The sequence below is a fragment of the Lepus europaeus genome, chromosome 13 (assembly GCF_033115175.1).
Source record: "Lepus europaeus isolate LE1 chromosome 13, mLepTim1.pri, whole genome shotgun sequence".
NCBI lineage: Eukaryota > Metazoa > Chordata > Mammalia > Lagomorpha > Leporidae > Lepus > Lepus europaeus.
In genome coordinates, this window is record NC_084839.1 from 29,735,981 (window position 1) to 29,762,780 (window position 26,800).

A 26,800-nucleotide genomic window follows, 5' to 3' on the forward strand; every position below is an offset into this window, starting at 1 on the left:
TCTCTAGTAGCTAGTCTACCCCTATTTTTAAATACAGTTTTGCAAAAGTAAAAGAATGTGGATCCTGTCTTGAACGATTGGACTAATGATTGTTCCACATTCACACATGGCTGTTAGTGTTTGCAAAAATCTCAATGTGAGGAGGAGGAAGGTGTGAAGGAAGACAGGGCTTTGACTCATGGACTAAACTTGCAAAAATATTGTAACTGGGCAATCATTGCACAAGGCCTCTCTAGAGTCATGGTTTTAGGGCTTTTCCAAGAAATATGTTTCCCAGGAATGCTAATGATTACTTTGGAACATCCTCAATATGATACAACATGTGTGTGCACTGTCTTGGGTTTGGACAACCCAGGGGTCTGTGCGTTGCACTGGCCAAGTTGCTTCAGCCTCCTTTATCAAGTGGAGACCTTTTTGAGGAATTATATCATTATGCTCTGGGTCTGAAGGCATTTATCCCTTTGAGCATAGATCCTGAACAATAGGATTCCGGAAAGAGTAGCTTCCTGAATTGAGTGGACACCATGCCTGCTCACCAAACATATACACTTGTGCACAAAATTAGTGTATTTAAACAGCTAAATGGTCCAGTTCTTTGGGACTATATTCTTGGTGTCCGTGGAAGAAGACTGAGTTGGACACCATATGCAGAGGCCAGTAAATAATTTATAGTTCCTAGAAAGTAAGGCTTGTGAGATGCTGAGCCTAGAGTACACGCAGCATAGGTTTTTCCTGGATTTTCTGAGGCTCTTCAACACCCGTTGAAGTTCTGATATCCAAGGGAAGCTTTGTGCACGGGAAGGATTGTAAGTGAACATTCAATATATTCAATTTACAGAGTTAAAACCCAGAGTTTTCTGCAAACTTGAGCTCATCTCATCTTGTCTGTTTTTTCATTCTGTTTAGAAGTCTATAAATTAAGATCAGTTTTATTTATGTGGCTGCAGGAACAGATGGAAGTTATTAACACACATATATAATTTGTTAAATACATGTGTGTTACACATTTGATTTTCTCTCGCTTTATTAGATTGGTGGGCTCTTTCAGCCATATAAACATTTTCTTTTTAAATTTTTAAACAGGGCTTAGAAGTCTAATGCAACAGTTGGATTCATAATAGATTTAAATACTATCAGCTAATAAAATCCTCATTCATCCTGATTCTAAATCTAAAATCAATAATATTTCAAACTGAAATCACAAGGCCTATCAGATTCTTTATTATATGATTCTCTTAAACACCATAGACATTTACAATCCTAAGGAGAAAAAAAGCCCCATTCTAATCGTAACTTATTTCATCATTTCTGTAGAATTACTGTAACGTTTGGTCAGCCAAAGTTACTTAATGGAGAAAGTCAGAACTCTGATTCACAATCAGTTATTAGGGAATTAAAACCAGGACTGGGGACCTACATACTCAAAGTATGAATTACTCAGGGATATAGAATAATGCATTCTTCTTGTTTCCATGTGAACAGACTCAGAGGATTTCTATTTTCACAGTATCTTTGTAATCAGTATCTGTCAATGCAGCACTCTCAGTGGGAATAGGACAGGGAAAAAATAAAAGCTTTTGTCCAAATACACCTGCTATCCCTGAAGAATCAGATACTATCTCCTACAGGGATGTGCTCACCACATTGAGATTCCCTGTCCCAGTGATGTGTCCCGGCTGGACAAAGTGTTTATGGCCAGTTTATGGCCGATCAGAGCCACTTTTTCTAAACTGGGACAGATCTACTGGGGTTGTGAAAGGGACCAAGTAAACAGGGAGGCGTGACCAAGAAGAAGCTGGGTACACAAAAAGGGGAGACAGCATATAAAAGGAAAAATACTAGAAACAAAAGTGAAAATGTGGGGTTTTTTAAATTATGTTTTGGCAGGTGTATTAGAAGAAAAGAAAGCAATGGCAAGGAAGTCACATTGTGGTTATGATCACATTGTAGTCATTGATTAGAAACACATTAGAAGGAAAGTAAGCATGGTTTGTCTCCAAGGAAGGATAGTTTGGGTGGGGGAGGGGGAGGAAGGAACCTTGACAAGAGGAAATCTTACTCCTTCATTTCCTGCTCAACTGCTGAAGACAAAACTCTGGAGGAGTGTGGTAGAGCAAGCTGCAGTTTCCCCAGCCCTGGTCCCTGGAGTATGGGCGAGTCAGCGAGAGCTTGGAGCAGCAGCTGGGAAAGACCTGAGAGCAGAGCTAGGCTGACTGTAGTGTGGACTCTGTGCTGACCACTGGGTGAAGCTGTTGTCTCCATGGCCTCAGCAGGAGTCACAGGGCAGCTCAACAGGAGGGGAGGGTGATCAACAGACAAGCAGTTCTGCAAGTTCAGTTTTCATGCACTTGGACTTTGGAGTGTGGTCGTTTGAAGATACTTGGAGAGGCAGAAAGAGCTCTCATCCACTGGGTAATGCCCCAACTCGGGCCAGATGCCCAAATTGTCCTGGACAGCGGTGGGCCAAAGCCAAGAAGAGTTGGGAGTTCAACCTAGGTCCCCCAGTGGGCAAGGAAGGACCGATGACTTAAGCCATCAGTGCTGCCTTCCAGGGTCTACGTTAACAGATTGCTGGGATCAGGAGCCAGAGCCGTGTCCAGCCCAGGTACTCCAGTGTGGGAGGCAGATGTCCCTAAGCTAAACACCTGCTCTCCGCTTTATACTTGCTGATTTCCTAAGCTCTATTACATGGAAATTCTAGGAAAGTCTTTGGCCATGCTTCCTTGCTTTTGAAAGAAAACAAATTTCATTAAGATTATCATCTTATCAAAGGCCTCTTAGACTCTAAGTGCCAAAGTAGAAAAAGTAAGGTGTGCAGGTAAAACAATTTGATCACCAAAAGCAACACTTTGAATTCACAAGCCATCTAATGTATCTCTAGAGCAGAGGTCTGAGCAGTTTAGTCAGAGCATGCGTGAGCATTTAATTTTCTCTTTCAGTGTAGTCTTGTACTTTATGATTTGCCTTTTAGTGGACATTTTACTTCCACATATTGAAAATAATTTTTTTTTTCCAATTTGATGTTGGGACTAGCTGACGTGTATTCTAAGAAAAATGAACTGTGAATGGGACTCTGGTAAAATCATTGTATACAGTTGAAGGCCCTGCTCTGTGTTGGAGGTTTGGAATTCCATCAATGATGTATTTATTTTGGTCTCTTCTTAAGTCACTTTGTAAGGCAACTATGGCTACAACGAAGTTGCCGACTGCCTATGTCTTTTAAAATATGGATCTCTCCGCCCGAGTCAGGCAGGGGAGTGACTTCAGTTTATCTGCTCTCTTGCAGCAAGTTCTTAGAAAGCAACCAGGTTTTTGTGTTTGCATCTGTCCGTAGCTAATGGAAGCTAGGAAGGTAATGACCAATGCTTTTAGAAATAAGCCATTGCAGAAAATTAGCTCATTGGGAAGGCTCCGACACAATGAAACTTTCTCTATGCTTCCTTCTGAGTTTCAAGTCTCGGTGTCAGGCAGAGGTGTTGTGAACGTTGTGCTGGGTGTGCACTGCTCAGCCTCAGGGCATAATGTTAATGTGGTAGTCTGAGTCCCTGCGAAAGGCTGCTCTTAACTTCTGGTGGTGATTTCCCTGCCTGCTCGTCTGATTGTGAACAGCTCCAGGAGGGAAGGTTGGAGGAGAGTCATCTTAGATCATGATAAACAGCAATATAGGAAGAAATCCTAAAACAGAACTAGAAAATCTCAAGATGGATCCGTTTTCTGTTTTACAGTGAGTGGAATATATTTTTATGAATAGTACTCCTTAATGGTATTTTGGTATTTTAGCATTTTATTATACTTTAGTATTACATTAAGGTCCTAGAACTTACTCTTCAAATAATGATACAGAGATATCTGTTATTTCATTATCTTGGTTTCCTGAATATTAATCAGAATTGAACATGTTTTAGAATATTTTGCAAGGTTAAAATGTGAGGAGCTCCAAAAACTAAATGGAAAATGGAATCAATCAGAAGTTTTGGTGCAAAATTACTGAAATCATGAGCAGCCTTCAAAGTTTTGAGCTTGCAAATTAGGAAAAGAATTGCATTGATTTCAAAATTTTTAACACCAAAGTAAACATCTCTTAGTAGTGTTTTCCTTGAACTTTTTTCAAGCACTGTAGTGTACTTTAAAATCTATATCCTGACATTTTAAGTTATTTCTAGAAAAGAAACAATTTATTCTGACTTGATCTTTAGACTTCTCTAAACCCTTCTCCCTTGGGGTCAAAAGCAACACAAGGAGGTTAGACTGACTGTGCTTGCTTTTGTTAAATCCGATGTTTATCTGTCATTCTGGAAACATCCAGGTGGGCATTGGGCACCACCAGAAGGTCCCACTGCCATCTAGTGGTCATTACCTCATATTACAGTCACAAGTTTTGATGACAAATTGTCTCTGAGAATTTGGCACCCTAATATTAAGAATGTTTTCTTTTTAAATCATACAATATGCAGACTTAGCAAATACCTTAGGGATGATCTAGGCCCATTTCCTTACTTTACCAGTAAAAAATATAAAGGTTAGATCAATTCCAGACTTCATAGAAGGGAACTTTATGAATTTTGTGGGAAAATAAAATTCAAAGATTTTATTTTACTGCAAAAGATTTTTGAAGTCCAGGAATATTTTTTCCATTATGTTCATTTAATATATAATATACATGAGCTTTTAAATTTTCTCCTGCATTTTTTTGGGGGGGCGTCTGGGGAGGGAGTGAAATTCACATAACAAAATGAACACTTCAATGGTGTTTAGTATGATTATCATGTGATACAACATTTTTTACGCATATGTATACCTGTATTTTAAAGTAACTCTTACTGGGTTAATGAAAAAAAGATGAAAAGAGATCACTTCATTTTTTTTCTCTATGTATATTATGTATTTTTCCAAATTGTTGCCTTCTCAGATTGTACCTTTTGAGTGATATTCAAAAAGCAGGAAAGAAACAGGGTATCTTTCCTTACAGCTGCAAATTAACACCTTGAATTTTCCTATTTGATTCTGTTGTATTGTTCAGTCTTATCAGATATTAAAGGTACCACATTTTAAATTTCTTCTGAGATTGTTTGCATATAAGACCTAATAATATACGAGAGTGCTTCCAAAAAGTTCATGGAAAAGTAGAATTAAGATTTTTGTGCCAAAAAAGCTTGAAATTCATGCATATTTTTCATAATACACATTCTTCATTAACTTTTCAAAGACCCTTCATGTGCATGGATTTCAAGACTTTTTGCATAAAAATGAACTTTAATTCCATTTTTCACCAAATCCCAACTTTACCAATTTTATATATATTTGTGAGACAGAGTCCCATCCAGCGGTTCATTCCCCTAAATGCCTACAAAGGGTTGAAGCCAACAGCTGGAAATCCAGTTCAGGTTCGCCATGTGGGTGGCAGGAGCCATCACCACTGCCTCCCAGGGTCTCCATTAACAGGCACCTGGGGTGAGGAGCTAGAGCTGGGTATCAAACTCAGGCATCTTAAGTGTCAGACTTAATGCCCACACCTCGATGAGCTTTCTAGAAACGATCATATTTCCCAAGCCCTGGATCCTTAGAAATGGGGAGTCCTTTTTCTTGCAGTCCTTACTAGGAAAATCCTAAATTGTCAATCATGATGAAAGACTTTCATGTGTGGCCTAACTTAACACTAGTACAAGGGTCTACATTTGTGAAACCAGAGATCTTCTGTTTTTTTGACATTTGTACCCAACAGATCTCTTCAGTGAGTCTGGCAAAATAAGCAGCATTCTGATGGGAAATGCTGGGAGTAACTGAACTTCAAAGGGCAGCATGAGGTGCAGGGTGGGGGAGGAGAGAACTGGATTGGTCTCTGGCCATGAGTTTCTGTAGAGCATTAATATTTATAGGAGTCCCACAGAAGATAAACCCTGCCAAGACTTTAGACTTCATTACTTCCCTGTCCTTGACAAGTACCATTTAATTGAACATTCAGCAATTTGATCTCTTTCACCTAATAAATCGAGCACATTCAATAAACACAAATCCTGCTAATGACAGAGCTGACCCTGGCGGGGCTGAGCTCATCAACACTCGCGGTTATTACTCTCCCTGGAATTGCAGTCACAAATGCTCATTGCTGGGCCACATACTTCTCAGATGCCCACTGTCCAGGGAGTGTATTGAACATTATCATTTTTAATTCAGGTTCCAGAAAGGCAGCTGTAGGGTTGAAAGAATGTGGGGTGGCAGATAAACCACTTTGGGTTCAAATCCCTCACCTGACCCTGGGCAAGTTATGCTCAGTTTTCTTATTGGAGACAAAAGGAGCTAAGTGCAGTTATCTCAAAGGTGGATCTGACAAGTTACACACAGTGTATGTAAGTTCCTGCCCAGCGCCCGGGAGCTCAGTGGTCACATCAGCCAGCGTTCTTTTCAGTTGTTCTACACAGGGATGCACAGTAGCCCGTGCTGCACGGTTCTTTCGTTCACCTAGTACTTCCTTATGTGCTGTTCACGCCTGTGACTCCTGGAGTTGCCCTCGCCGCTGCTCTGTTCCTGATTGGAGGCGAGGGTCTGCAGTGAGGTGGGCAAAGTGAAGCTTCCCCCGATCTTCCCGGCTGACCTGAGCCGGTGATTCTGTGGTCCCCAGGGCGCACTCATTCTTGACATCCTTCCTCTCCCCGCCAAGCCCACCCTGTCCAAAATACATTCTCATTCATTCATACAACCCGAGGCCAAATTAACGTGTCCCTGGATGAAACCGCTGATGCATCACTTTTAATACAACCAAAGCAAAGAGTACCTGACCCCATTCAATAGACAGAGAAACTGAAGCTCAGAGACACGTGTCCAGACCAAAGAAGGAGCAAGGGAAGAGCCCAGGACTAGAACCCATGCCTTTTGCCTCCAGGTCCTTTCTCAGTGGAGTTCTTGTCGTAACACTGTGCATTGTGATTTCGGGCAAGCACAGCTACTGCCTGTTCACCAGGGACCGTAGGTAAATGTTTTTTCTTTTTAAAAGACCAAAGTAGACAGATCCCCAAGCTGATGTCCAGCTCCACTGTGTTGTAATAGTGAGCGGATTATTGCTTTCACTTCCTTTGCCAGTACTAGTTGGAATGTCCTGGAAATATCCAGTGTTTTAAAAATTTCATAGTTTTTGATAATCTCAGTAAAATGTGGGCTCGGGGGTTCTGGAATACTACCCATTCCCTCCATGCTTCCCTTTCCTACTTGTGTGTTCCCTAGACATGCCATTAGGTGATAAGGTGGTTGAACCTGCAAAAAAATACCTGGTCTAGAAATGTGAGTCCGACATGGCCCATTTTTTTTCTTCATAAGAATCGGTCCTTGGTTCTTTCATACATACGGTTCGAAATGTGCGAGCACCGAGTTCCTAGCCCTGATGGAGAATGCAATACAGCCTCTTCATCTCTGAAAGCAGCTGCCTCCAATCTGCCTCAGTCACCACTATGCCGGAGTGGCATTGTGACATGCGACTGTCCAGACCAGCCCTGCAGAGATGTCTGTCATCAAGAATAGAGATTTCCTGCCAGGATACGATCATGTGCTTCTCATTGTTGCTGACAGCAGGGGCCCCAGACCCATTGGCTCCAGGGGGTAACTTTTTTTTTTTTCCATTTTAAAACAAAAATCAAAGCAGCACCATCTGTCCTAGGAATCCGCCATGGCAGGAAATTGGTGTGATCGGTGGCATGGATCTCGTTTAGACCACTTAGTGACGGTGGGTCCTCTCCCCGCCCCTCGCCATCCCATGCCTCTGGTAGCTTTGATCAACAGCTAAGCATTTGTGTTTGGGGAGGTGGGGAATGCAGCGTGTGTGGGGAGGGACTTGGTGTGAATATTTCCATTTCCGATTCATTTCACATTTGTGTCTGGCTAGATCCTTTACAGACGCATTGTATGGAAGCTCAGACATGCTATTGCTTCTCAAAGTATGCCTCCCAGGATAGGCCTGCTAGCAAAACTCTTCCTCTGCACCAAGCCCCAGACAACCAGGTGATACATTTTTGTTGATCCAATAAGCAAAGCGTGTTTTGGAGAAAGAAAAAGGCTCCAGGGAGAGAAAATACATGTTCATCAGCACACATTTAACTGAATGAAGCGGCGGCTGGGAGATTCTCAGGGGAAGATGTGGAACTAGATCAGAAACTTGCTCTTCTTGGGCTCTGTACCCTCGGCCAACCACAATACGCTGCTGGCCCCGAAACTGGACTGTAGCAATGACTGGCGGTACCCAAAGCCCGGCACCTCCAAGCCAGCGTGGTTTCTGGTTGGACTGCCCAGAGGATCCTGGAGAACACACCTTGCCCAAGACTCATGGGAATATTTTGCATATTCCCATTGGTCCCCCCAAAAGGTGGTGAAACACACTTCTAGAAACCTACCCTCCACTCAAGACTCTTCTGATTGATGCAGCCGTGAACATTCAGCTTTTCCCTATCCATTGAGTCCTGGTCTGGTGTTAAAATGTGCTCTTGTTCAGCCTTAATCACTGTCCAGTATGTCACTGAATTTGCCAAGACAGCCAACAATTTTTATGTCTTGTTGGAGATGGACTCCATGAAGACATTCTTCTCTATTTACTGAGCTAGAGTTTCCTCCATCCATTTAAAAACAATGCTGAAGCAAAACTCAAAAACACATGGAGACCACCAGTCATATTATCCCATCATTCGTTGCTCATTTGATAAACACCTTCAGGGTCTGTTCACATTAAAACTTATATTTTCTAATACTTCCTTCCAATACTGTCTTCAAAAATATTGATTTCCAGATGTTCAGCAGAAACGTTGTGATTTAACCTACAAGAAAAACCTGTAACCTCCATTTTCTTGGTACTCCAAAATTCGTGAGCAGCTCCACAACATAACCTCATTTTGTGTGTATCAGTAATGCACAGGTAGATGGAGAAGACTTTCTGTGCCCCATGCAACAGATGTGGAAACTGAGGCTTTGTCCAAAATTGTTAAGCTGGAAAGTGGTGCAGTGAGGGCTTGAGCTCCAGCTTCTGCCTCCCAAGTCCACGTTCTTTCCATTACTCCATGCTCACTGCACCCTTGACCCTGGCCAAGCATCAGAGCAGATGTGCGCAGCGGGAGGCGCAGCGTGGATGGATTAGGACAGACCCATCCATGCTCCCAGAAAAATAACTCAAAATACATGTCCTGGTGTTGATGGGACCATAGCACATCTTCAAGTACAAAGGAGAGTACATATAATGCAGAAATGATGTTTTGATAACTGACCAAACTGTCTGGAAGCTTGGAATGTTAGTGTGGTAGAGAAAGGGAGGCAGCAAAACAGAAATTCTGGAATCTGAAGAGGGGAGAGAAGATGTGGCAAGTCCTAGAGGTGCTGCCTGCCCATTCCTCTGCCCCTCACCAACCCAAACACAATGTAGTTTCCTTTCTCAATGTCCTTGGAAAAGTGCTTTTGAAAATTAATCCAGAATATCTTTTCCTGTAAGATAATCCCTTGTCACCTAGTTTCAGTTCAAGTGTCACTTTTTCCAAGAATTTGCTGCTTTTCCTTTCTCTCTCTCACACTTGGCCTTTCCTTTGGCCTTTGCCCAGTGGTGAGAGCTTTGTGCGTTGAGGCCATCTTGTGGCTCTGTGGAGGAGAGGCATGGTCCAAGGGGACAAGCATGGATTGAGCCCCAGGCAGCCCTGGCCAGGCCTTGAGTGTGTCACTCAACATCCTCGGGATTCAGTTGTCCCTAATAGCTGTCCCAAGGAGGATGCTCAGCCACCCTGGGTTTAGTTCTACAAAGCCAGCCCATGAATTAATTCATCTTTCATATTCATTTTTGATCACAACTGTTGCTTGGATATAAAATATTGAACAAGTCTCCCTCTCAGATGTACAACAAATGTATATAAAAAGTCATGAGAAAAGATGACCTCAGCTCTTGAAACTTGTAAACATTTCAGCAATCTCACTCTCACAGGGAAATCTTCAGTCTTTCTCAAATTTTAAGCAGAACAGACAACCATTTGGGCTCTGTTTGAAGTTGTTTTTTTTTTTTTTTTTTGAGGCAAGGGTCTTTTTCCAGGTTCAGCTATTTCCTAAATGAAATTAATATTTCTCACGGAATGGTTTCATGCTAAAGTGCTGGAGACGTCTGAGGCCTGGATGGTCCTGGAAGGCCTCCACGTAAGGAGAATTTTAGGAAGGGGCAGCCAGGCTCCTTCGCTATCTAGTGGTTCAAGGTCTCCTCTGGCCTGACACTTTCTTTGTGCAGTCGTGTGTGTGTGTGCATGTGAGCACACGTGGACACTCACCCTCGTTCCTCAAGTCATGTGAGTAGGAGTGGGGGAAAGAGGGGGAAAGAGAGCCTTCCGCACTCCAATGATTGCCTAGGCAGTGTTTTGATTATGAAAATACAGGAACGCTCCAGGCCAGGGGCCTGCTGCCTGTGAGAGCACCCTGAGAGTTCGGTCCTGCCTGAGCTGCGGAGGGCCAGGGCACCCCGGAGTTTCCACCACCCACTGGACATATCTGTGAGCAGTCTATGTGCCGTAACACACATGGAGAGAACATGAAGCTGTCCTTGTTCCAGCTTTCCTCCCTAGATGACTGCTTCTAAATGTAGGCAAGAGCCTGGCTCATAATTGCTTGAAAGCGTTGTAAGCCTACAATACATGGACAGCCGTGTGCTGAGTGCAGCCCCTGAGGACTGCAGGGCAGTCAGCAGGCAGATGGCCATGGAGCTGACCCAGCTTGGGCTGGGAACATGGCCTCGGGAAATAACCAGGTGAGTCTAGCTGAGGTCCAGGGAAGTTGAGGACAGGAATGCCAGTGGAGGGACAAGCACTGAGCCTAGCAGGCAAGATGGCCACATCCCACACTGTAATCCTGACTCTGGCTTCCAAGTCCAGCTGCCTGCTCATGCAAGACCCTAGGAGGCAGGGGCTTCCTGCCACCTCTAGGGAAGACCTGGGTTGAGTTCCCAGATGCAGTCAGGCCTAAGCCAGTATGAGCATTCGGGGAGTGAACCAGCAAATGGATGCACTTTCTCAAACTAATATTTAAGAGCTTCAAAGGAAGGGGGACGGTTGGGGGAGAGAGTGTGCGGTGTGGTGTTCCAGTAATAACTGCGGATGTGGCCCTGCCACATCTCTGTGCTTTTGTTTCCGCATCAGTAAACTGAAGACCCTAGCACAGCCCTTTCCTAAGGTAGTGTCAGTATTTGAGTGAATCGTGTGTGTTCTATGCTTAGAACAATACCTAGCATGGAGTGAGCCTGATCCAACTGTTAGCTGTCCCAGCCACTACCACACCGTCTTTATATTGTAATCAGCATTGCCGTAATGCTGTTCATAAGGGACATGTAGGAATATGAGTTGATAACAGAAAGCGTCTCCAAAAAGTTTGTGGAAAATAGAACTGAAAGATAAGTTGACTTGGGTGCAAAATCGGTTTTACTCCCAAATATGCATCTTCTGCGAAACGTGGACACGTTTTGAAACATCCTGAGTGGCTAACAGCTCACGCAGCATACAGAGCTACATCCTTGCTCAGTATCGGGTCATTTTTGGACACCAGAAGTCCATGGTTTCCTCTCTAGGGAGTGGAGACGTCCCTGCCCGTAGAGTAACTTTTATACCTTAAAAGTGTCTCTAATGATAGCTTTATTCAAACCCATTAGATGGGTTTGAGTAAAGCTGTTCTTCCCAAAGACCTGGCTCATTTTTCCCATTCCTTCATGTTCTGTCAATAGTTAGCTATGGGTTTTGGGCTTTGGGGTGGGTGTTTGATGAAGCAAGTTAACATGCCCTGTGGGAAGCCTGGACTGAGTTCCCATCTCCCAGCTTCAGCCTGGCCCACCCCCGTTGCAGGCATTTGGGGAGTGAGCCAGTGGGTGAACGCTGCCTCCCTCCCTCTCTCACTCTCTCGGTCCATCTCAAATTCTTTCAAGAAAAATCTTTAGACACAGTCTACATGCAGTGGTGCGTGGGAGGTAGAGGCTGGTATGACTGTGCCCTAGTGGATCCCCCTTTGCTCTGAGCTGCGAGAGGGTCCCCCCAGGAGCTGACAAGCAGGGATGGGGTCTCACGGTGATCACTGTTTGCTTCGTAGATGACTACGCCCAGCTGTGTAACATCCCAGTGGCAGGACGCCGGCGGCCATACGGACGAGACGCCCTGGTTGACTTCAGTGAACAGTACACTCCCGAAGCTGATCCCTACTTCGTTCAGGACCGTAAGCAAACTCGTGAATTGTGATGAAAGATACATGTGATTCCTGGGAATTTGTTAGCAATGCAGATTGTTGGGCCGCAGGCCAGACCTGCTGTTAAGAAAGTCTATTTTTCAAGCTGCACGGGTAGTTCTTCCATATGCTCTAGTCTGACAGCCACTGGATTCCGTGGTTCATCTTGCTGGTGGGTCGCGTCTGTTTACTTCTCTTAAAGAAAATGATCTTATTGTCGTAATTCCCATAGCAAAATCATCTATTTTGTTCTCTCAGTGGTGGTCTACTTCCAGGGCCAAGGTTTGCTTGGAAGCCTTTTTTTTTTTTTTTTTTTGATTTAAGGAAATGACAGATGTTAACTCTAACAAGTGTTTAAAAAAAACTTGCGCTCTTGCACATTTACTCACAAGGCGATTAAGTAAGAAATAGTGTGTGCTGGATTTTCCTGGATCTATGAGCAGAGCTTTCATGGGGGAAGGTGAGCCCGTGTCCAAGTGCACAGGTAGTGTTTGCCTTTCAGAAGTCCCCTAGTGTGTGGCCAGAGCATCCTGTGTAAGCAAGCCTTCCCACACACAAGCTCAGTTTTTAATGGCAGAAATCAAAACTGTCAAATACGCAATCACGAACCCAAGCCCGAAAGAATAGGTGATGTATTCATAGATAATAACTTGTCTCACTTCAAGAACAAGAACTAGAGAAGTGTGGGTTCCAGGAGTCTTGTTAGCTCCCCACGTGTCATTGTACCAGTTAAGACACAGCATCGCTGTGGACCCAGGAGTTGGGGGTTAGGACTTCAGCGATGTTGCTGGGTTAACACTGCACATGAAGCCTTTTCTTTCTGTGAGTCCTGTCACCTGTGCACAGTGCTCACTGCCTAGGAACTCAATCTTGAGCAACTAGAGCTTGATGGGTGCATTTAGGAACTGTTTCAATTCAAAGTCAAAAAGATTTTTTAAGGGTACCAGTGTATTGATCATCACAAAGAATTACGAATGCTTTTAAATGTACAAGGGGACCTCAAGAAGTTCATGGTCCATGCATGTGAACTTTTAATTCCATTTTTCCATGAGCTTTCTGACATACTCATACATGAAAATCACATTCTGTGACTGCAGCCAGAGGGTCTGCAGCCCCTGGCCAGGTCATGAACACCAGTTTCCAGAAGGCCCCTGGTGTCCTTTCCCATGTCTCTTCCAAGGTAACTGCTCTCCTGACTTCCAACACCATTAGTAGCATGATAGTAACACGATTCCTTTTCCTTGGCACCTAACCATGCACTGCTTTGGGCCTACATGAGCTCACAAATAGAGGGGGGGGGCCGGCGCTGTGGCATAGCTGGTAAAGCCTCTGCCTGCAGTGCCAGCATCCCATATGGGCGCTGGTTTGAGTCCTGAGTGCTCCACTTCTGACCCAGTTCTCTGCTATGGCCTGGGAAAGCAGAAGATGGCCCAAGTCCTTGGGCCCCTGCACCCACATGGGAAACCCCTCCCTCTCTCTGCATCATTCTGAGTTTCAAATAAATAAATGAATGTTAAAAAAAAAAAAAAACGGAAGACAGATATAACCATGAGCATCTTAATTTTTACTCTAGGTTCTTGCGTCACTCAGAGGCTGTGCATGTAAAACTTAGGTACACATACTTTGCTAAAAAGGAGAAACATTAAGATTGAAAGCCCAGCTTGTCCCTAGGTCTAGAAAGAAGAGCTTAAGTATAGTCCCATGGTTTGTGGATAGAGCCTCTATCACGCTATAGTTCAAATTCCCGACATTTTTATGTTGAAATGTTCTAGTTTATGTACCTCATTGTAGTACTGACATTGATTTAAAACTCTTTAATTCACTGCAAATGTTAAGAAATAAACATGTTGGTGTCTTATCAGTTTCCTATCTAGCAACATAACAAGTTGAGATGCAGTTCCAAGACCTCCAAGCTTTGGCTCTGGAATAGCCTTTAAATGTCTTAAAAGTTCCAAGGAAAGATCTCCCCTTCCCGGCCAGTTTTCTGAGCCACAGCTAGGGCTGTTGGTCTTGCTGCAGGAATGATCCTACGGGCATGGTGCATCCTGGAGTGGAGGGGAAGAGGCTTCTCTTCACCTGTATGGCCTGCCTCCTCCGTGACCTTTACTTAGACCAGTGTTGCTAGAACTAGAGCTTCTTAGAGGTCAGCAAGCTTTTTCCAGTAAAAGACCAGCTAGTACAACGTTGAGGCTTTGCAGAAGTATGTTCCTTGGGGTAGCTCTTCCCTTCTGCGAGAGTATCACAAAAGCTGCTGTGTTTATTTACAAAAATAGATACAGAATGAGATTTGGACCTGGGACTACAGTCTGTGGACTTCTCTAGAACCCGAAAGCAGTATTTCAGAAAGTCTGCTGGACAAACAATGGGAGTTTCCAGTTTTAATTTCTGTAATAAAAGAAATTTAACTAGCTATAAAAAGAAAATTATTTTTACATGGAATTCATGGAATTTGTAAATATTTGTTTAAAACTTTAATTTCTTAACTCGGTATTTCTCTAGCTGGCTTTGGGTATCTGCTCTCATATTCTTTATGGCCTGTAATATTTTTCTTTTTAACATTCTTAAAAGGGAGTATTAAAATGGAGTATTACTCAATGTTTAAAATTTGAGTTAAATCTTAAGGGCCTGCATAAGCAATGATAGTTTGCTGCCCCCTGCAGTTCCACAGGGGAATTACTTCACAGACCTGCTCGGTGGAACAGCTGTATTTTTGGTTCCCTTGGTGCTTATTTGTGGTGCAGCTGGATAGCAGAAAGGAGATGAAAGGATAACATGACAGCACCATGGGTTTATATTTACAACTTTCATCTCTGCAAATAGATTAGCAGTCACGGTGCTTGCTTAAACTCTAGGTATTAGCTCTAAATTGCTTTGAAAATAACTATTAAGAAAATCAAAGGAGTAGCTTTCACAAAAAGACTTTTTTTTCCCCACATCCATGTACGAACCACGCCCAACCCTGCTTAGCTTCTGAGATCAAATGAGATTGGGCATGGTGAGGGTGGAAGGGCCGCAGAGAGGACTTTTGGTTTTCTAAGCACACGTTTGATGTACTTTCTCATTTATCAGGATGCTTTGAGCTCCCTTTACTGTCTGTCCTTTGTTCCCCTGAGAGCCCTTTTATGTAAGGCTCATTCTGAAGTCAGAGCTGACAGACTTTGCATTGGCAAGACCACCCTGGCTTTTCTCTGGTCTTGAACTACTGAACTCGGATAGGCGCCTTATTCACTGGTTCCATCCCGATTATTCTGACCCTTGCCCTCCTGAGATGAAGGGATTCAGCATAAAAGCTTTTAATAATTAAGCGTCTGGTTTTTGCTTTTATTTTCTCATTTTATGTGATGGTAATATAGACCATCTGAAGTCAAGATGTCTGTACAACATACAGTGAATTTTAACTATTTTATGCTTAATATTGTAAATGGATATGTTCAGTATTAACTTAATATGGTTTTAAAAAGCTGTGCAAGAGGTTGAAGATTGCTAACTTGACTCCCACCTTGTCCTTTCCAGGGTTTTTAAATAGCTTTGAAGAGTTACAGGCTGAGGAATGTGGCATCCTCAATGGCTGTGAAAACGGGCGTTGTGTGCGGGTCCAGGAAGGCTACACCTGTGACTGCTTTGACGGGTACCACTTGGATATGGCCAAGATGACCTGTGTCGGTAAGCATGATGAACGTCATCTGGGAAATTCTCCTTTTCCAGAGATCCCTCAAATCTCAGGGGCCAGATCACAACCAGTTGTGTACATTTAAATCTAAAGGTAGATTTGCAGAGTTTCAGCTTGGGAGGGTGAGAAAGGGTTTGGAGACATACAATGGGATGTCCTCTAAAATGGTTAAAAAAAAAAAAAGGTAAATTTTTTGTTTTGCCTATTTTTCCACGTATTATTTTTATTTATTTAAACTTTTATTTAATGAATATAAATTTCCAGTGTACAGCTTATGGATTACAATGGCTTCCCCCTCCCATAACTTCCCTCCCCTCTCCCGCTCCCTCTCCCCTTCCATATGCATCAAGATTCATTTTCAATTCTCTTTATATACAGAAGATCAATTTAGTATAAAGATTTCAACAGTTTGCACCCACATAGAAACACAAAGTGAAACATACTGTTTGAGTACTAGTTATAGCATTAAATCACAATGTACAGCACATTAAGGACAGAGATCCCACATGAGGAGCAAGTGCACAGTGGCTCCTGTTGTTGACCCAACAAATTGACACTCTAGTTTATGGTGCCAGTAGCCACCCTAGGCTGTCGTCATGAGTTGCCAAGGCTATGGAAGCCTTCCAAGTTTGCCGACTCTGATCATATTTAGACAAGGTCATAAAAGAAAGGGTGAGGATAGTAACCAATGATCCTAAGAGTGGCATTAACCAGGTCTGAACAATTATACAGCATTAAGTGGGGAAGAGGACCATCAGTACACACAGGTTGGGAGTAGAGCCATTGGTGGTAGAGGTTATGATTACAAAGGAATGAGGCCCAAGTGTGCTAGACATGGTCTAGAACAAAGGACAGAGTCATTATTAGAGGAGCTAAGAAAGGTGCTGTCTAAGCTACAATTAAGTTTTCTGATTGAGAGGCAAATGGAACCTGATAGAAGGGGCTTGATAATAATCTTTTGGGCTTTAGGCCTTGTAAGTTAAGAGGCCCAGACCTATCTATCTCTTCACATGGGGTATATCCTAAGGGAGGTGTGAACCTCCTAGGGGAAGGCACTCTGTTGACTCTCATTACTTGGCTGGTCTGGGAGGAGAGCTGGCCAGGTAAAGGCAGGTGGCATCTCTAACAAGAAATTTACAGTTCTGCCTGCAATATTGCTGACCCTACTTGACCATCCCCTCAGCTGCAGTGGTCACTTTGGAAGTTGGGCTGAGTGAAGGGCTTTTCAGCTTAGAGCCAATAAGATCTGTGGCTCTGACCTGGGCATCCTTCGACTCCAGGGCAGGTCCATTTCCAGTGATCCAACTCTTGGCAGAGCTGCCAGGGCTCTTCACAAGCTGACTTCTGCTGAAGCCCAGGCTTACCACTTTGAAAGCCACTGCAGTGGACTGGCCTGTTGGGTCTCCTTGAGGGCAGATCACTGTACAGATCAGCCATTAATAGGCCTGCCACCCATTGCTTCTGATGCCTAGCTTTCTTTTCCTCCTGGTTTGTGTTAAAGCAGACCAGAGGATGCAAGTCAAGGGAGTGCCCGTGTCCCATCTCTAATCTTCGGTGGCCTGAACTACAAGTCTATAGTCACAGGCATGTTCTGTAGTAGTTTTTCTAAGGTAGACAATGCCCATGAGGAAAATTATATTCTCACTTTAAAACTTTCTTTCCCTTTTGTCTGAAAGGGAGGTTTTTTCTACTTACTGCTTACTTCGCTGATGGCGAAGTAAATCTAGCTATGAGATTATTATTTAAGTTCTTATTTTGGCTCTGCTATTACAGAAAAATGTTAGCCATCTCTTTTATAAGGTCTAAAGATTAAATTGTGCATCCTACAGATTCCTTCATAATAGAATTAGTTTCCTACCTTGAAGAGAATAGAGAAATGAGGGAGCAAGTCCTAGATCGCTTGCTGACAATAGCAAACAGTTTCAACCATTAGATAAGTATTCATGTAATATTGCTAACAACTTAAGAAAACATTTACCAGAAGGTCCAATGCCTTCTATAAATTTTAAGAATCATGTATTTGAAAACACCTCTTAAATATCTAACATGGTGTAGTTTGTTTAGCCAGTAAACTTAAGCACAACCATCTAAAATGTTTTTAGTTTCTTTCTACCAACAAGTTTAAAACATATGATACACAGATTCAGGTCACACAAATTAAAATGTATCTTTGATTGATTTTAGCAGCTTAAATTTATGGACAATCTTATCTATAAGCCATTTAAAATAAAACTCTTAATAAAATTTCCTATGTGGACATACAATATGTACGCACATATAACATAGCATAATAGACCAATATAGCAATTTTAATAATAGCTTTTAAAATCTAACTCTTTTTGTAGATTGCCAATTGATTTGAATTACTTTTTGTTTTTAGATTACTTTAACACATTGCTTTAACAGAGCATCAGAGTTTAATTCTATGTCAAAGAGAAATTGAGCTTCCTGTGATCTTTTGCTGTGAGGTTTCCTTCCTTTACCTTCTTGCATATTGGTGACCATGTTTCTGTGTGTAACACATCATTAAGCATCTTTTGCAGGGCAGGATGAGTGGCAACAAATTCTTTCAGTTTCTGTTTGCTATGAAAAGTCTTAATTTCACCTTCCTTCACAAATGAGAGCTTTGCAGGATATAATATTCTGGGCTGGCAGTTTTTCTCTCTTAGTACCTGGGCTATGTCTCGCCATTCCCTTCTAGCTTGTAGGGTTTCTGATGAGAAGTCTGCTGTGAGTCTAATTGGAGATCCTCTGAGAGTAATCTGACGATTCTCTCTTGCACCTTTTAGAATCTTTTCTTTGTGTTTCACTGTGGTGAATTTGATTACAATGTGTCGTGGTGAGGATCTCTTTTGGTCATATTTATTAGGGGTTCTATAAGCTTCCTGTACTAAGATGCCTCTGTCCTTCTCCAAACCTGGGAAATTTTCTGCTAGTATCTCACTGAAAATGCCTTCTAATCCTTTCTTCCTCTCCATGCCTTCAGGAACTCCTAGAACCCGAATGTTGGGTTTTTTAATAGTATCTTGTAGATTCCCAACAATATTTTTTAGATTTCTAATTTCTTCTTCTTTTCTTTGGTTTGCCTGTTTCCTTTCCTGTTCTCTGTCTTTTAAGTCTGATATTCTCTCTTCTGCTTTGCCCATTCTGTTTTTAAGGCTCTCTATTGTGTTTGTCATTTGATCTATTGAGTTCTTCATTTCATTGTGGTTTTTTGTCACTATCACAGTTTCATGTTCTACTAGTTGTTTCATTTCATTTTGATTCCTCCTTAATATTTCATTTTCACGAGAGAGATTTTCTATCTTGTCCATTAAGGATTTCTGTAGTTCAAGAATTTGTTTTTGAGAACTTCTTAATGTTCTTATCAATTTTTTGAGATCTGCTTCTTGCATTTCTTCAATCTCCTCATCTTCATAATCTTGAATTGGGGTGTCTTTTTCATTTGGGGGCGTCATAGTGTCTTCCTTGTTCTTTTTTTTTTTATTAAACTTTTATTTAATGAATATAAATTTCCAAAGTATAGCTTATGGGTTACAATGGCTTCCCCCCTCCCATAACTTCCCTCCCACTCGCAACCCTCCCCATTCCCGCTCCCTTTCCCCTTCCATTCATGTAAAGATTCATTTTCAATTCTCTTTGTATACAGAAGATCAGTTTAGTATATATTAGGTAAAGATTTCAACATTTTGCCCATATAGCAACATAAAGTGAAAAAACTACCATTGGGTTACTAATTATAGCATTAAATAGCAATGTACAGCACATTAAAGACAGAGATCCTACATAATTTTTTTTCAAATTAATTAATTTTCTATGCCATTTCCATTTTAACACCAGGTTGTTTTTTTTTTTTCATTTCCAATTCTCTTTATATACAGAAGATCACTTCAGTATATAATTAGTAAAGAGCCTAGGGAGATTACTGACGCCATGAACAGGAGTGTCAAATTGTTAAATCAGCAACAGGAGTCACTGTGTACTTACACCCCATGTGGGATCTGTCCCTAATGTGTCGTCTAAAGCGAAGTGATGCTATAACTAGTACTGAAACAGTATTTTTATACTTTGCATTTCTGTGTGGGCACAAACTGATGAGGTCTTCCTTGTTCTTGTTACCTCGGTTTTTGCGTTTGTTGTTTGGCATGTTGGAGATATTTGGTTTCTTCACTGTGGTGTTTTTTCTTGTTACACTATGGCTCTATATTAAGTGGACTGTCTGCTTTCGGTGGAGCCTTAGAGGCTTGAGATAAGTGTGGCCTGAGAGCTATGTTTGGTTCCTCAGGGTTGAGGGTGTGTCAAAGATGACACTCCCAGGTTAGGTGTGGTAAATCTTTTTTTTTTTTTTTTTTTTTGATTCAAAAGGGAAGTAATTCCGCACAGCTGAACGTAATTGGAGGTAGTTAGCAGGCAAATGATATACCCACAGGAGCCAGAGATCAGAAGCTCTTTCCCAAGGACCACACAGGGAATCTCTGCTGCCCTCGGTGTGGGCTCCAATTCTCCTGCAGTCTCCCACTGGGTTGCCAAGTTAGATCCTAATCTCCTGTTATTTCATCCCTCCCTCCAGAGTCAGGTTTTTCTGCTAGGCTCAGGGCCGGTGCAGACCTGAGGTCACCCTGCTTATGACGTATGTCCAAAATGGCTCCTGCTCTTAGTCTTGCTCGCCTTTGAGAGGTGAGTGGAGAGAGAGAAACTCGTGTCCGTATTGGTCACTTTTTTTTTTTTCCCTCTCTCTTCTAGTTAGCCTGGTGAACTTTCCCCCACGGAGTTTCAAGCCTCGTTCCCTCTAGTCTCCTCTTTCCGCTTGCCCGCTGGTGTCTCGGGCTATTGAGGTTCGGCTCACCTCGCGTTCCAGCGCTGGTGCGTTGAGTCTGCTGCTGGTGTCCCGAACTTGGGCTCCCACGCTCTCCACGCAGGTCCACTGTGAATCACTAGTTCCGGAAGAGTTTCCTCTGCTGTTTCTTCCCCTACTCTTCCTTGACCCTGCAGTATCTCCACTTTTATTAACCTGTGTGTCTTGCTGAACTATCAATGTGCTCCCTTCCTATTCCGCCATCTTCGATCTAACCCTCCACGCATTATTTTTAAAAAGTTCCTTTTTAAATATGGAGAAAAAACCACCATGTCCTAGGCAATTACTCTGCAATAAATAAATAAATCTTGGGGGGGAAAAAAAGACGATTCCAAAGAACTATTTTGGATAGCACTTTTCCTGAAACCATGTTTCCAATTGCCCTTCCTCTTCCCCTGAAGGGACTCTGTGTGAATCTTGGTGTGCTTTAGGGCCTTGTGCCCTCTTGGCAGAAAGGCTCCTACCTCTTAAGTTTTTCTCCTCTGTCCTACAGCAGTCCTTTGTCACTTTGGCTTGTTAGCATTACCGTGTCTGGAGAACAGGTAACATGGGTTCTTAAAGGTGTTAGAAGTCAGCGCAACCCATGTAGAAAGAAATCTAAGACCATCAAAGAAAGCTCAGGGAGCTCTGTTTTTGTTCCTTTTGACAATTGTTAATCCTTGTAGGTAAATTGAATTAAAAAATAAGTTTATTTGGATCCAAAAAGTTTTGAAATCTATGTAATTTTTCATAACACACATTTTCAAGGACTCTTGTATACCTATAGGAAGAAATTTAAAAGTAACAGTTCCTCCAGTTTTCTTAAGTTTGACTATAAAGCATCAGGCTAACAGAATGTTCATGTTATGTTAAATGACAAGGAAGGATTAACAGGGGATAATCCCCCTTGGTAAGATATGAAGAAGACTTTGTCTTGCCTGTGTGGTTGACACAGGCAATACTGGGAAGGAGGTGCAGCCTGCTGGGGACTCCGACATCTCAGGCAGGTGGAGGTTATGTTCCCTCACAGCGTGATCTTAAGGACTGTTCACCTGCATGGTTTGGTTTATTGCAGATGTAAATGAATGTGATGAATTGAACAACCGGATGTCTCTCTGCAAGAATGCCAAGTGCATTAACACGGAAGGTTCCTACAAGTGTTTGTGTCTGCCAGGCTACGTACCTTCTGACAAGCCAAACTACTGCACTCCATTGAACACCGCCTTGAATTTAGAGAAAGACAGTGACCTGGAGTAAAGAGAATCTGCGTAACCTAAGCCCATATACTCTGCACTGTGTAAAGGAAAAGGGAGACATGTATTATACTTGAGACATTGCACCCAACTCAGAATGTTGGAAACATGGAAACAGCCTGGAATTGTGCATCCTCCAAAGATGAGAGGATTTGGTGTGAGCCTGGCTGGTGTGACAGACCAAATGGACATTTCTCTGAAAAACCAGTATATATAGTCTGTTCATATGTAAAATTCAGTGGAAAAGAGGTGGAACAGTGCTGTTATTTTAAATAGAAGGTTGTATTATGATGTTGTTTTGTGTTTTACTTACTGCTTGATTAAATTTGGCATTTAAATAGTGGTGGAAATATTTTATAGAATTTTCATTTTTTGGTTGTGCAGTTTCTTGGCTACTGTTTTTCTTCAGTTTTTTTTTTAAAATATCAAGTGCAAAAGTCTTGAATAAAAGATTGTTCAAGTGTATTATAAGTATTGTTACACAGGGTTCTGCTATTCCTGGCCTGGAGCAATTTTAAAATTCAAATTGTCTGTCCTGTGGAGCAGGCAGTGATTTTGTTTCAAAACTTTTATATCATTTGGAAAAACGTGCTTTATATATTTTTGGTGTATTGTTTGATTTTCATGTCCATTCTTAGCCAAGCTGCTAGCAGGAGTCAATTGGATCCCTTCCCTTCATTGGAATGGAAGAATTTATGAGCTTACATTGATACTGTAATATGTAAAGCCCAGAAAAAAAATTTTAAGAACTTGATGATCCCACAGTATATTTACCATTGTATGTTAAAGCAAAATAAATCACCATTTTTGTAGAAAAAAAATTCTACCTGAGAGTGACTGTCATTGAATGCCTTTGGCTAAGTTATAGCCCCTCTCCTGCCTTTTCTTTTCACCCATGGGTCTATATTAGTGTAGAGTCTTGCAAGTTAATCACGAAGTTTGTTATATATTTTATGGCATAATTGCTTCCCCCTAAATGTCATGTATCCTAATACTCCGAATGAATTTGGAGATGGGTTCTTTAAAGAAAAATGTCATCATTAGCAGGGATCCTAACCCAACATGATCACTGAGCTTGTAAGAAGGGGAGATTAGGACATGGTCAGATGTAGAGACTATGTAAAGACCCAATGAGAGGCCTTGGTGAAGAAGGGGTACGGTTAGGGGGAAATCCGGCCTCAAGGATTGTGAAAAAATAAACTGTTTAAACCACCCAGCCAGTGCTACTTTGCTAAGGTGACTCTAGCAAATCAACAGGGATGCACATCACAGTCGGTATGAGTGACAGCTTTCAACACTGCAGTCCCTGCTCACTTAACACACAGCCGTGGGAATGCAACTGTGTCCTAACAAACTGATATTCAGAGCCCATTACTTAATAAAAGCATCCAAGTCTTACAAACAAAGTGCAAGCGTACCACCCAGCAGATAACCTGGCACTGAACATTTTCCTGAAAGACAGACTTGCTTTTTAACACCTGCAGCAGGCAGAATAATCACACCTCAAATATGCTCATGTCCTCATTCTTGGAACCAGTGACGAGGTTGTCTTACATAGCAAAAGGGAATTTAGCTTACAGGGGAATTTGCTAATCAGCTGGCCTTAAAATAGGAGGCCTCTTCTGAATTATCTGCACGGGTGCCTTGTAATCACTAAGGCTCTCAAAAAGAGGAGGAAGGCAGAGGGAGGTGTCAACTTGGAAGATGTCAGATGCAGTGAGCAAGACTCAAGCTGTCACTGCTAGCCTTGAAGATGGAGGAAGTGGAAAGGGGACACGAGACAAGGAGTCTGGGAGAGGCAAGGAAGCCGATTCTTCCCTAACGACTTGACAGCTGGGTTTCCAACCTGTGTCAGCTTCTAACCCACAGAATTGTAAGATCAATATGTACAACAATACAAAATAATATGGAAGCTTAATAGAATCTTACTATCTTCTCTGCCTTCAACATTTTGCAGCTGATGTTTATACAAGAGAAATGTGTTCACGTTCCAGCATGTCTTTTGTTCGGAATACGTTTTCCTAGTGCCTTCTATGTCTAGTCAGTCCCTCTCCTTCTCCCTCCCTTTTCCCTGCGCCTCTGTCACTGTGGGTCTCCCACATGGGTGCAAGAGCCCGGCAGTTGGGCCATCCTCCACTGCTTTCCCAGGCCATAAACAGAGAGCTGGATTAGACCGGAAGCAGCCATGGGGCCAGCATAGCAGGTAAAGCCATCCGCTTGCAGCGCCAGCATCCCATGTGGGTGCAGGTTCGAGTCAAAGCTGCTCCACTTCTGATCCAGCTCTCTACCATGGCCTGGGAAAGCAGTAGAAGATGGCCCATTTGGGCCCCTGCACCCACGTGGGAGACCCGGCAGAAGCTCCTGGCAGCGCTGGCCATTGTGGCCATCTGGGGAGTGAACCAGCAGATGGAAGGCCTCTCTCTGCCTCTGTCTGTAACTTTGCCTCTCAAATAAATAAATAAATAAATACATCTTAAAAAAATAAACAGCAGCTGGGACATGAGTCCATATGGGATGCTAGCGACACAGGTGGCTTCACCTACTATACCACAGCATCGCCCCTCTTAGCATTTTCACATGGAATATTTAACATTTGCAATTTACTGACATGAGGCAGGAAATGCCTGTACATGTCTGAAAGTACAGGCTTTAAATTTAACTTACTAGTTTTTAAATCACTTTGGTTACACAAACTTTTTCTCACATCATAGGAAAAATAGTTTTGAGATAGATAAGTTACTTTTAATGCCTTCCAGAAGTTACTGCAAGTTTACTTTTAAAGTCCAGGTGCCCACACAGGAGATTTAGGATTCCGCGGCAGCGCTCCTAACTCACTGGCCATAAAGAGGCAGGGACACAGCAAATGCATTGTTGTCATTTGTTAGACCCAAGTTTTCTGGCTGCTCTTAAGTAATGCATGCTTCAAGTGATAGCCACGTCTCTGTCCATCCACAGAAAAATGGTCTTAAAATACAAACAGCATTCTAATCTTTTATCACAAGTCAATCATTGTTCCAGGAAAACAAACCTATTATAAATGTATACGCACATAATTACAGGGCGCCTGGCTACCTGAAAGAATTACTAAATGGCTATATGATTTAACCTGTGTAATTTGTAGTTATATTCTTGAACTCTGCCATCTTAGTTGAAATGAACACAAATGCAGGAAATCAAACCCTTAAGTGTTAGAGATCTTTTGTGCAGCCACATTCACATTTCTCAACAATACAGATTGAAGAGAATGTCCTAATTTAACTTCAGTATTTTCATGCACAAAGACTAACTCTACAATATACTTTAGTTCTGGTGAATCCCAATACCACCATGTTGACGGAAACACATACTCGCAGGAATCCCATCCACATGAGGTTCATGCATATTTCATTAGAATCAACAGCGCAAGATGCCAGTTAGCATGTTGTCAGTGTAACTTGTGCTACCTTGTAGAGACAGACAGTCGTAGACCAGAATGTGCTGCTCAAAGTATGCCCCTTTGGCATAACAAATAGTTTAAGACAGAGCAGAAATGAGAAACTCCAAACACAGCATGTTACTTTTTCCTATTGGAGCACTGCATCTGTAAAGGAAATCTCCAATTTGAAAGGTGAACCTCTCTTTCCCATGAAGAGAGAAACATGTTGCTAAATCACAAGAGACTTATCAGTGGAGAAGGTTGCAAGGTCACAGCTACACATACTGCTCTGTACTACAGGGCACCAAATGGTTCAGAAATTGGTGAATTGTGCCCCAGGATCCTAAAAGGAAATGTGGCTGCCCCCTCAGAATTGAGGCCCAGTTCCTCTGTCACTCCCTAGCACTTAGGCAGTACACACCATCATTGAGACCCATGTGCTGCATACATGCTGTGTGCCAGTGCTCTCTTAACCCAGACCTTGCCCTTGCAGGCTGCCAGGACCTATACCACCCCAAGTTTGTGGACCACTGTTGGGATACACACAAACGTGCCAGGAGTGCAGGTCTGTGCACCTGCAGCAGTGTGGCATTGCCCAAACCCCTGCCACTGCTGCCATCAAGAAGAGCAGAAGAGAGCATGAGGTAACTACAGTGTCTGAGTGGAACTATGTCTACCAAGCCAACTCTGAGAAGACATCTTTGAGAGAAATCCTTCTGGGGCCGGTGCTGTGGTATAGTGGGCTGAGCCTCTGTCTACAGTGCTGGCATCCCATGTAGCTCTGGTTCTAGTCCTGGCTGTTCCTCCTCTGATTGAGCTCTCTGCTATGGCCTGGGAAAGCAGTGGAAGATGGCCCAAGCGCTTGGGCCCCTGCACCCACGTGGGAGACCTGGAAGGGGCTCCTGGCTCCTGGCTTCAGATTGGCCCAGCTCAGCCATTGCAGCCATTTGGGGACTGACCCAGTGAATGGAAGACCTTTATCTCTATCTCTCCCTCTATCTGTAATTCTGCCTCTCAAGTAAATAGTTTTTTCAAAATCCTTTTACCATGGAACCCACTTCTTAAAAGCAATAGAAACAACTAATCTTTTTTTCTTTTTTGGACAGGCAGAGTGGACAGTGAGAGAGAGAGACAGAGAGAAAGGTCTTCCTTTTCTGTTGGTTCACCCCGCAATGGCCGCTACGGCCAATGCACCGTACCGATCCAAAGTCAGGAGCCAGGTGCTTCTCCTGGTCTCCCACGCGGGTGCAGGGCCCAAGCACTTGTGCCATCCTCCACCGCACTCCCGGGCCACAGCAGAGAGCTGGCCTGGAAGAGGGGCAACCGGGACAGAATCCGGTGCCCTGACTGGGACTAGAACCCGGTGTGCCGGCGCCGCAGGCGGAGGATTAGCCTAGTGAGCCGTGGCGCCGGCCTACAACTAA

The 26,800-nt window shown here is 42.8% G+C and overlaps 1 protein-coding gene across 3 annotated transcripts in view; it reads left to right on the top strand.

Moving 5' to 3' along the window:
• LTBP1 (latent transforming growth factor beta binding protein 1) overlaps positions 1-22,791 on the top strand; it is a 445,454-nt gene extending 422,663 nt beyond the window's left edge. Inside the window, exons 32-34 of one of the 3 annotated variants that reach the window (XM_062209234.1) lie at positions 12,073-12,195; positions 15,718-15,867; positions 21,784-22,791. In XM_062209234.1, coding sequence (XP_062065218.1) covers positions 12,073-12,195; positions 15,718-15,867; positions 21,784-21,965 — 455 coding nt within the window. In that variant the 3' untranslated portion in view covers positions 21,966-22,791. The remainder of the gene's footprint in view (positions 1-12,072; positions 12,196-15,717; positions 15,868-21,783) is intronic. The other 2 variants (XM_062209235.1, XM_062209236.1) reach the window with 2 other exon arrangements.
• Positions 22,792-26,800: the final 4,009 nt, after the last annotated feature.